Source organism: Pipistrellus kuhlii, unplaced genomic scaffold (genome assembly GCF_014108245.1).
Source record: "Pipistrellus kuhlii isolate mPipKuh1 unplaced genomic scaffold, mPipKuh1.p scaffold_m20_p_1, whole genome shotgun sequence".
Classification (NCBI taxonomy): domain Eukaryota; kingdom Metazoa; phylum Chordata; class Mammalia; order Chiroptera; family Vespertilionidae; genus Pipistrellus; species Pipistrellus kuhlii.
This window is the reverse complement of record NW_023425404.1, coordinates 68,810,761-68,827,896: the sequence shown is the minus strand read 5'-3', so window position 1 is coordinate 68,827,896 and position 17,136 is coordinate 68,810,761. Positions and strand designations below refer to the sequence as shown.

Genomic DNA, 17,136 nt, shown 5'->3' with positions numbered 1-17,136 from the left:
AGTTGCTAGGCTGTTCAGATGGCCCAGATTTCTCAGATATCACTGTGTAAACCAGATTCCTCTCAAGAGGATTTTATTCTCCTCTTTTTTTTTTTTTAAGTAAATAGAAACTTCTCTCAAAATGTTTCATTTAAAGCATTTTCCATACTAACTTCTTCTAACTTTACTGTCTTGTTATTATAAGCAAATTGGATCATAGAAATACAAAAAACAAGAGTATATTTTACTTTCCAACTTTATTATAGAAATTTAATGGAAATCTTCTCAATCCTTGGAGGGTGGAGTATGTCACATTAACTGCCCTTTGTCTTAATGACCTCAGCCAATTTTTCTGTTGCCATGAGCTGTCCACTTTGCTGTCAACCAGCCTTCTGTGGACCGTCTCACTGTCACTACCCTTTTAATGACTTGCCTGTTTAGTAAGAACTGAGATAGCCAGGGAATAGCTGCTGAAAAGCTCATTAAGTCATTTACGTGGTTTTTTCTTCTCCCCCCCCCCCCGCCCCCCCAAATTCAGTCAATAAACCTGGGGCCAGGGCTTCCTGGCAAAGAAAAATGCTCAGGAATTTTCATTCTGAATCACTGTTTGCTGGACATTTGGCCACTTTTCCTGTGTTTCCTTTCTTGTGAGAAGCAGAGCTGAAGGGAAGGTCAGGAGTGCAGTTCAGGAGGCAGGCCGCTCCTGTTGTTCTGGCTTTACCTCGCACTGAGGTCTTGGGCAGATTCCTTAGTGTGTCTGGGCAGCAACCCACTCATCTCTAACATGGGGAGATAAAATAAATAATCTCGAAGTGTTTCTTCTCCAAAGTCAATCATTCTTAATTTTTGGTAAAACCCTTTTAGGTGCTGTCATATTCTTTGTTTAGTACATGCATCCATTTTCATTAATTCTCTAAAAGTAATGAACAAGCAGGTAGCCTTATAAGAAATGTAAACAGTCTATTGTCTGATGATGACAGTTTTATTCAGACTGAGACAAAGAGTGTACAGTACCTTTTCCATTTCCAAGCTGCACAGCTACACACCTAATCACTGTTGTGTGAATAATTTCAGAGTGCCTACTAATCGCCTAATAGCTATCAGTGACTAGTAACCTGCCAAGGTAGAATGCAGGTTTTTATACCACAGTAGTGAGGCTCTCATTAATTATTACCACCTATAATTGCTTGATGTGAACATTTATTTTAAAACTTCAGAATTATATACAACAAAATAATGATTCAAACTACCTTCCAGAAGTCTATACACAGAAGTTGCTGCATTAGAGTTATGATGTATCCAATAATTTTTTATTGCTTTTGTCTTTTTAATAGATCACATATTATTTAAACTAAATTAAAAAAGTTTTGCAACAATTAAACATCACACTAAGATCTGCAGCCTCCAAGAAAAGCCATTACTTTACTAAAGAATTCTTTAGCAGTATCTTACATAAAACATCAATATATTTATATGTCCAAGGGAGAAGAATTTGCAAACTAGATTTATTTCCCAAAGGAATTGCAAATTTAGAATGCATGCCTATTTCTATGTCTTGTGGTATTTCATAGCTAAAATCTATCACCATTTAATCCAACTCTAATTCCAAAAGATTCTAAGCGGATCTCTTTTTGAAATATTTTCCTTCCTTCTTCAGATATATATTTTTAGTGTTTTAATTTATTTATTTATTATTATTATTATATATATATTTTTGCTGTAATACAATAGAGGGTGAGGCTAAAATTAAGAATGAAAATGATTGTTTAAACAATGGGATTTTGAACTTGTGGCAAAAAGAGTGGCTAACAGTCAGAGATCTAAGCAGAAAAGTGAGTCCCTCAGTCAGATTCTAGATCTGCCTTTATGAGAGCAGGAGTGGAATAAATTAAAGTCCTGCCTGGAATGAGGAAAGGAAGTTTTTGTCAGTGAAGTGGAGAGAGGAGGACTAACTAAGGACACCTGTGTTTCCAAATATGGACCTTGACCTTTCTGAAGTTGATAGACCCCCTGGTATTAGGCCTCCCTTTCCAAAGGAGGCATTGGGTTGGTGGAGCAGAGTCATGTGATTACAGGTGCTGGTATAAAAGACTTGCAGAGGAGCAAGGGGAGGAGTGTGATTGCTAACCAGGATTACCTGCACTTGCACAGCATGTCTTTGGTCCAGAAGATGCAAAGTAAAATGGAGAATTCATGTGTTCCTTGCTCTGCAGTGAACATTTCTGCTGTTTTTCATGGCTTGGGAAATGTATAATGGATCTTCTTTCAACACTGTAGCTAACTGTCATTTAGTCTTCATCATTTTAGAAACTGGAAAATTTCAAAGGCTTTAAAAAGTACTTCATAAGAATAGGTATTACAGATTTTTATTTTTTCATGAATCACATCTTTTGGACTGATTTTACCAAGAATTTATAATAAAATTTGCAACTCGGAATATAGCAAACCGTTACCTTTGATCTTGGTTCTTAGTTTTTGTGATAGAACAGCATTCCTTCATTTTCTGCCCAGCTTGGTGGTGTTTGGAGGTGGGAGTGGGGGATCGGTGGGTGGGTTCTGGGTAGACAGAGAGGGAGGAAAAAAGAATAGTTTTTAACATTTTCCCTCCCTGGTTTCTGTTTCCTAAGATTACAGCGTTATGTGGTCATTGTATGACATTCTTTTCATGTGTCTCCTTTTGAGGATGTGAAATCATTGAGGAAAAACCTTGCACCCAAATTTAAACACATTTCTGAAATATACCTCTAAATAATAGGTTATCCCGTTTTCCCCTTTTCACTTACACTTTATAACTTGTGTTTCTAAGTAAAATTTTGGTATTAGTGGGCTGGCTCACACTGTGTCCTTGTCTCTTATTCCTGGAACAACACTTGGGGAGTATTTTGGCCAGGCTAGGAAGTGCCAGTACTTTGTCATTTGTTTGCTCGTTGAAGGTGGCCAGGCATCACTGGTAGAAGGAGAGGTCTAGGGTAGTGGTTGGCAAACTGCGGCTTGTGAGCCACATGCGGCTCTTTGGCCCCTTGAGTGTGGCTCTTCCACAAAATACCACGGCCTGGGTGGGTCTAACTTGAAGAAGTGGCATTAGAAGAAGTTTAAGTTTAAAAAAATTTGGCTCTCAAAACAAATTTCAATCATTGCACTGTTGATATTTGGCTCTGTTGACTACCATCAGTGTTTCCCAAACTTTTGACATATGTGTACCCCTTCTATAATTTTCGTAATGCTGAGTACCCCTCGTACTCACGAGAATGTAGAGTTAGGTGCAGCTAAGCACAGTGCAGTGCATACCCCCACCAAACTCTTCCCGTACCCCTGGGGGTGCACGTAGCACACTTTGGGAAACACTGGTCTAAAGGAATAACTCAGAATCACCTTCAATGAGAAGATCGCCGTATCCGCTGCCAGGCGTGTCCTGCCCTTGAGTAGAATAACCTAATGTCAGGACTCCTGAGCCTGATTGCCTTTTAGCACAAGCAAACTGGAAGTGTTCTTTTATTTCCTAATCAGGCCATGGCTCTCTGTCCCCCTCTCTCTTTTTCCTTAACTGAGTCATGGATTGATTTGTTTCTGGTATTGCTTGCTCCTTGCCCTGTGATTGGCCTCAACTATGGAAAAGCACACGCTGGCCAGGTCATATTTCAGCTACTCATTAAAACGTGTACTTATTCTACTCTGGAGTTCATTGTCTGGCCAGCCACGCATTTATAGCGAAATGTAACAGTAAATTGTGCTCTGTGGTCAAAAATGCCAAATGATACACACAACAGCACAGAGGTTTCCAGCCTAGGGTAGAATTAGAGAGCTTAGGGCCAGTGCCGGGATTGTTGGCCATATTTTCACAGTGGCCAGTTTTGTTCGAGTCGAACTTAGAGCTTGAAATCACTTATTTCAGATGTTTGCACTCCCAGCCACAAAGCCCCGAGGAACACAGGACTGATCTTGTAATAAGCTCCAGCTGAGTTTACAAGCCTCTGAGCCTTTCTGAAAGCCTGTTTGGTTTAATGAGGGTTTTCAGATTTCAAAGCTCACACACCTTCGCATAGAAACAGATGATTATGACCAAATTAGGGAATGTTGTTCCATGAATGTTTTCCCCCAATGTGTTCCCTTCTCAGTTGTCAGGCATTGTTCCGTTACACTTTTCACCTTCCAGACATCCTTTCGTAAGTATAATTTTGAAAGTCTTATTGTATATAGTTGCTCTGTAAGCAGATTATGTTACCTAAAAGCAAAGATTTTATTCTCTTAATAGTGAAAGGTAAATATGCATATGTATTTTTATGTCCAAGAAAGAATGTACAATCTGAAAAAAATTTGAACCTCAGCTTCTGCTGCAATGACAGCTGACCTGGGGTCAAGGGTTTACCCTTGTGCCTTGTGTCACAGGGCCCTCCGGCTGCTCCAAATGGCTTGTTACTGAAGGGAGAAAAGCGATGTCTGACAGCCAAGAAGAAGGAAGGTGGGAGAGAGGGTATTCTCACCTCAGGGCAGATTACCTTCATGGACATTTATTACACTATCCTCATTTAAAAAATTTAATTATTTAAAAAACTACCTTTAATATGTGTTTCCTGTGTTGGTATTACCAGTGGTCTGCAAACTCACTCGCCAATAGAGCCAAATATCAACAATACAACGATCGAAATTTCTTTTGAGAGCCAATTTTTTAAAACTTAAACTTCTTCTATCACCACTTCTTCAAAATAGGCTCGCCCAGAGGCCGTGGTATTTTGTGGAAGAGCCGCACTCAAGGGGCCAAAGAGCCGAAAGTGGCTCGTGAGCCGCTGTTTGCGGACCATGGGTCTACCCAGGCTAATTTTTAAAAATGTTTTCTGCATCCCCCCTGAGCATATAATAATTAGGCTGTGAGGCATTCAGATCTTACTTGAACACCGAATCATGTATTATATTATACCCATGGTTATACCAGAGGCACAGCACAGATTGCCGCTTAAGTGTCAACAGTACAGGACTATAGGTAAATGGAAAACGGAGATGTCCTTGAGGAGAGCAAGGGGTGCATGGACAAGGCCAGGCTGCAATGCTGCTGTGATGAGATGCCAGGATCTCTGTTCACTAAGAACCCTCTTCCGTTGTCCTACCTGACCCTCGCTCCACACCAGCCCAGACAGGCATTAGTTAGAAGACACTGACCAGTATAGCTCTTCTTCAGGGAAACAGTTGCCTTTTCTTGTCTCTTCATCTCCAGCTGTTGTTTCTTGCTCCAGCCCAAGCACTGAATCCCATCAACTTTCTTCTCCGTTGAGTTAGAACCAGCTACCCAGTGTTTTAGAAAGGATATGGTAATAGTGTCTGTACATTATTGTATGATAGTTACAAGAACTTTTGTGATCCAATCAGAGACTATCTTTTAACAGTGAAAGTTTAACCCCGTGTAGCTCCAACTGCAGTTTGAAAATTATATGATAATTATTAAATCTTGTATCTTTATATTATTACTAACCTTAAAAATGTACTCTTACCAATTACAGGCACTTCATTTTTACTTACTTTTCTTGCAAATGCAATTTACATAGAAATAAATGTACCTAAATAGTGTGTAAATAAATAAAAAAAAGAAGATTAGTATTCTATGTTTAAAAAGCACAGGAGACTTTTTCTTTTACTAACTAGTTGTATCTGTTATGGCTATGCTTTCCTGGTCCAAAAAAAAAAAAAAAAGAAAATGACACAAAATGTGTTTTATACATTGACCAAGAGGTAGCACGGGACTGGGATTCCCAAGAGGATAACAAGCAAGTTGACTGCTGCAGTCATCTGAGCTTCCCGCCTGGAAGCAGGCAGGCTCCAGAGCATAGTGAAGGGGCACAGAACCCCAGCAGCGCCTGCTTGGCTGTGGAGGAGACAGAGAAGAGAGCTCAAAGAGACCTCATCAGCAAAAAGACGTACAACTTTTAGGGGAGAAATACTGGAAAGGTGGAAACTATACAAAGAACAAACTCCAGAAACCTGAATAGGGGTACACTTGAGTATTTGATTGAGTACAAATCTCCGTGTGGAAGGTGAAAATCTATAAGGCAGGAGAAAGCAACTGTTGGGAAGCTATAAAGTTAACACTTTCCAGAGCTCACACAGGGCTGTGAGACAGTTGAGTTTGTACCAGGAGAATAGGAAAGATTTCACAGAGCACTCGAGGCATTCCATAGAGATGTTCAAAGAGTCGTGCATTAGTAGAAGGGATGAACTGTCCTAGAGCAAGTGCTACTCTGGAGCTGCCTAACAAAGCTTAAAAATAAGCTTTAAACAGATAATACTGATCTGCAAGTACTTTAATGTTTAGACAAAACAAAAATCAACATTCTTTAAAGGAAAACAACAATGTTCACTTTAATGCATGATATCTGGCATCTAATTTGAAAAGTATACATATGAAAAAGCAGGAAGATGTGACCCATACCAGGATTAAAAGAATGAATGGAGCCATAGCCAGGTAGCTTGGTTGGTCCGACCATCACTTCTTATGCCAAAAGGTTGTGGGTTCAATCCCTGGTTGGGGCACCTATCGGATTGATGTTTCTCTCATATACATGTTTCTGTCTACCACTCTTCATCTCTCTAAACATATCCTCAGGTGATAATTAGAAAAGGAATGAATGGAAACAGACCAGGAATTAAAGAAGTGATGGAGTTAGATGAAAATGCAAGGTGAAAGACTATACACTGAAAACTATAAAACACTGCTAAAAGAAATAAAATTAAATGCAAATAAGGGGAAACACATTCATGCTCATGTATTAGAAGAATTAATATTATTAAAAATGGCCATACTACCCAAAGAGATCTACAGACTCAGTGCAACATCTATCAAAAGCACAATGGAATTTTTTTTTTTCAGAAATAGAAAAGAACGATTCTAAAATTCACATAGAACTGCAAAAGACCCCAAAGAGCCCAAATAATTTTGAGCAAGAAGAGTAAAACTGCAAGCATAATACTTTCTGGTTTCAAGATATATTATGGTAATTAGCACAGTTATGGCACTAACATAAAAACAGGTAGGTTAGTAGCCAGAAAGCAAGAAAGGAGACACAAATTATAAAATAAGAAACTAATAAAGAAACTTTACTACAGACCCTATAGACATTACAAGGGTGATTAGGGAATAAAATGAAAAAAACTTTATGCTCATAAATTTTGACAACTCGGATTAAATAAATAGATTTTCCACACTGATCTATATATGTGTTTCAAAGCAATATCACTAGAAATCACAGCAATTTTTTTCATAAAAATTGGCAAAGTGATTCCAAACTGAAAGTGGAAATTCAGAAGTCTGTAATATCCAAAACAGTCTTGAATAGGAAAAGGATGGAGGGCTTGTACTACCTGAATTTAAGGTTTAGTGTAAAGCTCCAACAATAAGTATCATGAGGTGTTGGCATAGGGATAGACTTATAGAGTCTTATAACATAAACTTATCATGTGGCTCAGAAATTCTGTTCCTAGATACTTATATGAAATGAAAAAAAATATATACTCATTAAAAAACTTACACAAAAATGTTCATAGCATTTTTATTTGCAATATTCATAAACTGGATAAAAATGAAATGTTCATTTGTGGGTAAATGGATAAACAATTATTCTAGATACTAATAACTAATAAAAAGAGGTGAAGCTCAAATGCAGAATGTATAAAAGTCTCAAAAAACATTATAGTGAGCAAAAGAACCCAGCCAGAAAAGAGGATGAAGTAATATTTTAGGATTCCATTTGTATGAAATGCTATAGCAGGTCAACTGATCTATGGTGACAGAAAGTAGATCTGTGCCTACAATCAAAATTGTTGATGGTGTTGACTACAAGTGGGTACAATAAAATTTGTGGGGTTTGATGAAAATGTTTCATGTGATTTTTTTTATATGGGTATTGATGTTTGTCAAAATTTAGATTTATAATTTTAGAACCATTTTATATTATGTAAATGATACTTCAATTAACTATTTTTTTTTGGCTAAAATTATATTTTAGAGTTCCCGTTTTTTCCTTGTATTATAATAATATTATTGGATAAATTGCCAAAAAAGGGAAATGTTTTTTAATTAATAGAAGGGGAGAAATTACATCATTTCAGCTCTTTGTTTATTTTAAGGCAGCCAACTTTACTAAATGATCTGAAGAAGTTTTAAGCTAGTCACTAACAGAAGCTTAAGAGCCAAGAGTTGTTCTGAATGCACTTACTTTTAATTCATACAAAATGTCTCACTTAAATGTAACCCTTCATTTTATTAATAAGAGAAAAAAGAAGAAATCACAATACATAATGTTTATCCTCAAAAGATATCACATTCTATACATTTCTTCTCAACAGCAGCCCTTAAAAATCCACCTTTATTGACATAAGTGTCAGAACCATCACTAGTTTTAGGAACAAGAAAGACAATTTTATCCCCTTATGATCTTTTCCTACTATATTACACATATTATTTTATAAAAACTAATCTTTAATACTTGTGTGAAAAAAACATATATAAGAAAAGATACCTTTTTACATATCAGCTTAGCCTAGATTGATCAATGATTTATTTTAATGAAAATATCCAATGTTGGATTAGTTGGACCTTCAAGAAAAGGTCATAAGATTGTGAATTGACAGTTTAGTAATGAGCTTGAAATTTGCTTTAAGATCTTTAAGGGTGACCATTTGCAACAGCATGGATGGACCTGGAGAGCATTATGTTAAGCAAAGTAAGTCATTTGGAGAAAGATATATATCACATGATCTCACTCATTTGTGGAATATAATGAACAACATAAACTGATGAACAAAAACAGATCAAATGTACTTTTAAAGCACAATTAATCAATTATAGCTATGGTTTGAATGTAGGCCCTTTTCCTGTCTTAGAAGGAGGAGAGGAAATAATATTGATGGTTAGTATTATAATAGTAATTGTCATTATAATTTTTCTAGGCCTGTCCATGATAAAGTATTCTTTGTTTAGCTTTCATTATATGCGTGCAACCAGGAGACAATTTTTGAGTGATGAACTCTTTGATTTATTTCTATAGGGGATATAAATGAGGTATTCTATTTAAAACATACTGACTTTTAGCTGCTGTGCTTTCCTATTTTACCTACATTGCATGCAAATGAAGTGAATGTAAGGGCAGCTACAGAGGGACAGTTTTGGTTGTCCCTTCTGGTGCTTTCCTGAGTCAGAGCAGCTAGATGACACTACTGCCCACACAGAGACCAAGCTTCAACGTGTTGAGTCATCTCTTATTTGGGCACATGCCAGAATGGATTGACCTTTCTTTTGCAAACAAATGCAATAGTATGTTTAATGGACTTGTAATAAACTGACTCCTTTTTATGCAATTGGAATGCTATAGGCCAGTGGTCAGCAAACTGTGGCTTGCAAGCCACATGCGGCTTTTTGATCCCTTAAGTGTGGTTCGTCCAGAAAATACCACAGCCTGGGCGAGTCTATTTTGAAGAAGTGGCGTTAGAAGAAGTTTAAATTCAAGAAAATTTGTCTCTCAAAAGAAATTTCAATCATTGTATTGTTGATATTTGGCTCTGTTGACTAATGAGTTTGCCGACCACTGCTATAGGCCATATAAAAATGTACACTTCTTTCCACCTATTATATTTCTTCACCAACTTACAGCCAAAAATTTATTGAACCTCATATTCTCCTGTTCTCTGGCTAATTAGATCCTTTGGTCATTATTGCTCTAATGATATGTTATTTATTTCCTTGTGACTTGGAGCCATGTTAATATCATTTTTGTCATTTTTAATTTCTATATATTTTGAACTTTTTTAATTAGTTTGCATTTATGTCCTGACACTTGCTTATTTCATTATTGTTTTAAATTTAGGACGATTTTGACATGTAACCTGTTGTTTTATTTGTATTTGCAGTTCCCCGAGTGTGGTTTCTATGGAATGTATGATAAGATCCTGCTGTTTCGCCATGACCCTACCTCTGAAAACATCCTCCAGCTGGTGAAAACGGCTAGTGATATCCAGGAAGGCGATCTTATTGAAGTGGTCTTGTCAGGTAGTATACTCTTTTTTCTCTCTCCACATATTTATAATTAGTATGTGAAGAACTCTTACACATAGCTTTGAAGGCATATTAGAAAACATACATCAAACTCGGTTCCAAAAGGAAATTTTAGGGCTCTGTTGACATGTACTTTTAAAATTATTTTGATAAAAACAAAAAGTTTCCTTTGAATTGGCTGTTTCCACACCCAGTACTGTTCCAATCACTTCTTTCAACTTCATGCTTTCCGCAGCCCTCAAGGATACACTCCCATACCTTCATTCATTATCTTGAATCATGTGGACAGCAGCAAAAGCAATAAAAAAACTTTCCAACAGCTAAGCTAAGGCATGTCAGGACCCCGAGTGTTACTGAGTGTCTGAGAGCCAAAGAATACCAGCAGGGCTAGGGAACTGTTGTTCTCGTTGAGTCAAACATCCAGTAGCACTGAGCCAAGACCAGGTTGAAAACCAGAGCTCAGCATTTACAGTATCAGGCGATGCCCTGTGATACTAGCTAACGCACTCCCTGAGAAATGGCTGCATTCCCCTCTGCCCAAGTGTATATTTTTTTTTGTTTAGGATTTAGAAGTTAGGACTGTGCCTATCAATACAGGAAAAGAAAGGATGATTTAATTATTATTAATTTTTTTTAAAGTGCCAGTGAACAGCTGTAGCAGGGATTCTTGCAACATGCAGTGCAATATTCTGAAGAGGTTCAGATTTTTATTGTTTATTTTTGTTAAGTTTGAGTCATTGAGACACTCAGATTGCATTACTCCTTTCTCCCCTTCAGCTTTCTTTGCTTGCTATCTCTCTGACAGAAGGAAATCCATTAGCTAAAATGATTCTGGACACCATTTCCTCAAGTTCCTCAATTTGTTCTGAGCCCAGCCCTTGGGTGCGCCGATAAAATTCAGTTGGTCTTTGCTTTAAGTTTAATTCTCTTTGACTTTATCAATTACTTATCCTTGTGTGAGGTACTGGAATTTCCATATTTTCATTATATAGATAGATGCTATAAAACAAAATGCTTTGCTATTTAAAGTAGTAATGTTACTCTTGTTTATAGGGTTTCCAGTTGCCAAATAAACAAAACAAAACAAAAAAACACATAAATAAATAAAAGCAAAACCTTTCATAGTTTTTTTGTTAATTTTTTTGTTTGTTTTTGTTTTTTTAAGAATCACTTGCTTTGAATAGATTCTCTCTTTTCTTTGAATAGATTCTCGTTCTCTCTTTTCTTTCAATTGTGAGCCTAGAGCCTTTGAGCCCTTTTCTCACTCAGATTCGCTCTTTTCACATTGACTTACTGCACCATGGCCTCACAATAGGAGTGTCTAGACATGCCATATTTTAAGGTTCCTGCTTCTGAACACTAGGGGCCGCCTGAAATAAATTATTCAGGGGGACCAGGCACTGGATCTGTTCTCACCACAATTTACATTCAACTCATAGCCAGACTGCTTTACAGGAAATGCAATGTGTTTTATGAGTCTTTTTCTTTGTGGCAGATATTAAAACTTTAAAAATTACATTCCTAAGTGTAGTTTATTTTTCTTTCCATTTTACTTTTGTCATCAAGTGCTTCAGAGTGCAGTCCCAGGCAGATCGGATGCATGCCCCGTGTGCGTTGGAGACACTGCCTGCCTGTGGCTCTCCCCCACACTGAGTTCCTGCCTCAACCCTCCCAGCGCCCCACTGTGCAGGGACCCTCTTCTGCCTTCCCTCTCTCATCCTTGCGCTCCAGCTCAGCTTCTTCTCCCATCCGCCCTCAGCGATGTTCCATCTCTCCTGTCTCCCCAGCTGCAATTGCCGGGAGGGCACCTGGGGCCAGCCCTTTTGCTCACCTGCTTCCCCAGCTGCAAGAGGCGGAAGGCTTCTCCTACTCTCATTGGTGTCACTGGTATTTAAAAGGAGCCGCTCTGTGTCATCCCACTTTCAATTGTGAGCCTAGAGCCTTTGAGCCCTTTTCTCACTCTCCACAGCCCCACGGCCCCCAAGTCATTTAACGCTTAAACTGATCCAGTGTGTATATTTAATGGTACAGCTACTCATTTATATTTAGATCTCTGGCATTTATCTATAAACTTCTTTCTAGCTCCTCTCCCACTCTGCTGCTCAGTGTTGTAATTTTCTCAACAAATGTTAAAAATAGTTTTTCCTTAACATCTCCAAACCCTTCCCTATTACAACCCTGTTTTTCTGTCTGCCTCTTACCTTCTTCCTCATATTCTTTTTAGGCTCCCAAGTCCCTTCTGATCAGATGCCTGCTCTTTCTCCCCTGACTTTGCCTCATTGGCAGCCCAGCTCCCCATAAGGGGGTGCTGCACCCCTCCCATGGGGAGGCCGTGCTGCTCACTGTCCTCCTCCTTAGGTGAGGAGTTGAAGGAAACAGCCCGTTCCCTGGGTCCATTTCTGCTTATTTTCTGACCATCCTCCTCCCATTCCAGCGATGCCTGTTCCACTAGTTATGTTTTCCTTAGACTAGGGGTGTCGAACTCAATCAGAGAAGGGGCCAAAATCTAAAAATCCAGCCTAAATCGCGGGCCGAATGGTTTACTGAACAGTCATAAACTGTCATTGTGATGGAAACGCAGCGGAGTGCAGTGATGACAGCGTGGTGCGGGCCACATTGCAAGGCCTGGCGGGACGGATTTGGCCCGCGGGCCTTGTGTTTGACACATGTGCCTTAGACCATTGCATTGCAATGATTTACCTCCTGGAAGCCTCATTCTTTTAGTCGTGGCACTCACTTCAGCGCCAGACTCCCAATCTCTCTTCGCTTTCTGCACCCCGTCACCTTTGGCCTTGTGAACATGGAATTGATGACGTCAGATTCCTTGTTATCACTGCTGTTGTCGCCTGCAGCATTGTCCCAACCTGACCCCACCTGTGAAGCACGGCTCTGGCACTGCACTCACCTCTGGCCGCCTTCCTCCTCCAGGCCAGCCGTCCCTCGTGACCAAATGCACATTCCTGTTCCCTGTCTTTTGCACTGTCGTTGTCAACCACGGACTCCCTGCCATTTTTGGACTGCATTTGTCCCTTTCTCTTTCCCCAGAGCACACATGCATTGCATCACTTCCAAGCAGTCTCAACTACCTTGCATCTCTTATAGCCCCCAAGGGCCTGATGTGCCTGTCGGTAATCTAAATGACCTCCCCACACATGTTTGCCATTCCTGTTCTGAGTCACACGTGACTGCTAGACATAGACTCACGGTTCCCTGTCTGTTTGGCTCAGTGCAGACTGGCCTTTTGCTGGCCTTACCGCTGTTCAGCCTCTTCTCCCCGCATCCCCTCGCTGCCATAGGCATATAAACATATATGTTCTCAATTAACATGTAGGAGTTGGTCCATTGACTATCACATTAGAAGTTACCATATGGACAAGATTTTGTAAAAATACCAATTTTTATGCAAATATTATTTCTAGATATATCCTGAAAGTTAACTGAATTCCTGGTAATGCAGTCACTCAGCAACAATAAGAAATTAGTGCCTGTGGTGTGGGCAGGATTGTATTGCATTATAATAATTTGAGGCAAGAAAAATGAAAGCTACCAAGACACTTCAGGCCATGGGTGTGGGGAAGCTCAGATCACATCCTCCTTTCTGAATCAGCCCCTGAAAAGGATGGAGTGCTGTGATTGGTCAGGAAAATATGCCATTCCCTGGAGGTGTGGTTAAGGATCAGCTTTATTCAAACTGCAGTAGGTATGGAGGGTAGAGGGGGATGGGGGCAAAATACTGGGTGTCCCTATTTTGTCTTTGACCAGTTCCCATACTATGGAAATTTTCCTCTTGAACACTATGATTTTACTGTTAAAAAGTAGGAAAACATTGCAAATGGAAATTCCTCTTATTAAAGCCAAAGTCAAGTTCATATGTATTGTACTGAACTATAAAATAAAGTTCATGGAATTTATCTGAAGTGTTCTTCATGATGAGTCTCTATCAAAGCTTAATAATTCAGCCATAGCAAACAAATTAATAACAGGACTGTACTCACATGACCCAGATCTTTTAGTTTTTGTTTAGATATTTTGGGGCTTGATCTCTAATAATTGTGAGTGTGTGTGTGTGTGTGTCTTTGTGTCTTTGTGTGTCTTGTAGTGATTAAATGAAAAATACACAGGACTGCAAGAATTTCTCAAATAAAAAAATAATTTTAAAAGTCTTACAGCTAAACATTGAATCTTTTGCTAATGGTAAAAATCCATCTTTTTCTTGTATTTTTTCATTAGTTTTTGCAACAGATTATGCTGCATTATTTATAACTTTCATGAAATGCCGTTTCTATATGTGGTTATTTATTCTCACTGTCTAGAGATGGAAACCACTTGAAAAAGTTAGTGCTGTAGCCCAGGCAGAGGGAGTGTGGCCTATTCTCAGGCAGTGACAGCTGAAAATGAAGTAGGGAGATGAACAAATGTTTCAGAGGTAAAATTAAAGAGATATAATCACCCTTTAGTCATACTTGATGGAGAATGAGAAAATGAAAAGTACTCTAAGGATAGATACAGCTACTTAAGAGATCACATTTTCTACCCCCATCTCAAGTTTTGTCCTTATCTTTTTTTGTCCAATGTGTTTGCCAAATGGTTTGGATATTGCCCCGAGGGGGCTGAAGAACTGATTTCTTGGGCATGAAGTATACCATTTATTTTATTTGTAATTTTGCGCAAGTTGCATGAGCTCTGGGATTGAGGGGTTTTTGTTTATTTTTTAATAAAAAAGTGTTTATACTGGATGGAAGTGTCATACAGTGCTCATGGTAGATAGATTCCAAATGTTCTGAGAGGGCATATCCATTTTCTGTACACATAAGCCTCTTCTCTCTCATGGAGGGGGCTATTTGGACCATGGAAAAGCAGGAGTTAGGAAAGGAGACTCTTTGTTTATGTAATATCACAAGCTTTTGGGGCAGTTTACATAAGTAATTTTGTTTTCTTAGCAATGACTCTGGGAGGTAGTGAAATCGGATATCTTAAAAGCTATGGAATATAAATTTAACTGCCCCACCTCCCACCGTGAGCAGAGGTGGCACCAGAGCTTGCATGGAAGTGTTCAGGGGCTGTTCACACCACTTCACTGTCAAGCTAACCCTTTGAACTTGGAGCAGTAAACAGGAATGCCTGAGGACCTGTTCAAAGAATTCCTACTGCAGTGAGATAGTTTATGTTTCAGGGAAACATGGATGGTATTTGTAACAACCAAATGAGTACTGAGGCACACGTTTCATTGCCATGATTTTTATTACAGAACCACTTTTTCCATTTCTCCATTTAAAAAACAAATACTAAATAGTTCTACAAACTGTTAATCATGTCAGGCAAATCCTGGAGGCTCTTGTCTGTGGAATTAGAATATAAAAATCTGAGATAATAAAATAACCTGCTTATACAGGATCTCATCAGCTAATTTCACAACTCTGTTAAAAATTGAAACAGCGTCTTAGAGTCACTATATGTAAGACATTCGTATGACCAGGTTTTCTGTTACTAAGGATTTGGTGTCTAAAACGTAAGCCAGAATAAATATATGGTAAAAAAAAAAAAAAAAAAAAATCTAGCAGGATCCTCCTTCATTTATAGAAAGTATAAATCGTAGATTTATATGGCATTGTGCCAATTATATCCATTTCTCTCAGAAACCGTACATTGCTCAGCAGTGTTTGGTCCCCCTCTGAAACATAGGTGGAGGAGAAAAACCTCGAGAGTGATAACATTGCATCCCTGCATTATTATTTCTGCTGAGTACATTCTTTAGATATAGCTTTGTTTGCTTGCTTTTAAGAAAGCAGAATGAATCATGGGGAGCACTTTCCTAGCCCTAATACTGCTTGGATAATTAAGGTTATAAAAGACCTGGCCTTTAGTACTCAATTTATAATTCTTTGTAGTTGTTCTTGGACATCTAAATATGTCGGGCTGAGTGGTGCCAATTCCTGTCCAACTTTTGTTGCGATTATCCGAGCGGGTGGTTCTGTAACAAAGGAAATTTTAAGTGCAAGAATGCAGGTCATTAGTCTTTTCTTCTAAGTATGGTTTTTGTTAGTGTGTCTTCAGCATCTCCTTACTGTTATTGTTAATGTTAATTCTGTTTCTGTCTTTATCTTTTAAGTAAAACTGGTTCTAGTTTCTTGGTGCCACATTAAACCATTTTCATAGACAAATGAATGTAAGGGCAGGCAGGTTGGAATGTTTCCATAGAGTTTCCATCCACCCTGAACTGTGACTTCAGTGGAGATCTAGGGGCCAAGCAACCTTGGCTACTTTGATGGCTTTCTCTGTGATGTTTTTCTTGGTGTGGATTCCACAGGGAGATGTGGCTTCTTTACCCAAGGACCCCTCCCTTAGTGTCAAGGCAGAATGGAGACATTGTCTCAGGTAGCATGGCGCATGAGACAAACCCTAAAGGGAAAAGTGGTTTGAAGAAAATTATTTAATTTGAAAATTTTATGCACATTTTGCTACATTGTATTTCTTTTGCTTAATTCTGAATAAGTGATATTTCTCCCCATGCTTTCTTTAAGAAATTATGAAAATAATAGCGATGGTGATTAAGGGCATATAGCATTTGTGATGTGTCAGGCACTAAGTCCTTTACATATAATAACTCAGAAATCTGCATCATATTTTTATGGCATCTATTCACATAACTTCAATTTGATACTTAGTGGACTTCCAGGCAAAGACTTTGTTCTGAGTCCCAGACCTATCATTTATCTCTTATATAATGTTTGGCAAGACAGCTCATTTCCTGAGTCTTGATCCATCACCTGTGAAATAGCAATAACAATATCTACAATGTAAGGTTAGGCTATAGGTGTCATAATAAGAAATATAAAACATTTCATAAGATGCCTGGCAAATACAGAATAGTCAACTCTCCTATTCCACCTCCATCCCACTAGCTACATTTCTTGAAATAGGAGCCATTTATTTTTATATTGAGTCCCCAAGACCTGGCATATCACATGCAATTAATGTCTATTTGTTGAGTGAATAAATGAATCCTTGAATAAACGAAATGTACAAACCAGCAAATGAGTGAGTAAATTTGTACTCTATATAATGACACTCAAAAGCTACCACTGTTCTGTTGGAATTGAATTTCAATGCATGCCATTGAC

General features: G+C 38.5%; 1 protein-coding gene across 2 annotated transcripts in view; it reads left to right on the top strand.

Moving 5' to 3' along the window:
• PRKD1 (protein kinase D1) overlaps window positions 1-17,136 on the top strand; it is a 278,574-nt gene that overhangs the window by 137,437 nt on the left and 124,001 nt on the right. For both annotated transcript variants that reach the window (XM_036450797.2, XM_036450803.2), the window contains exon 2: window positions 9,871-10,009. In XM_036450797.2, coding sequence (XP_036306690.1) covers window positions 9,871-10,009 — 139 coding nt within the window. The remainder of the gene's footprint in view (window positions 1-9,870; window positions 10,010-17,136) is intronic.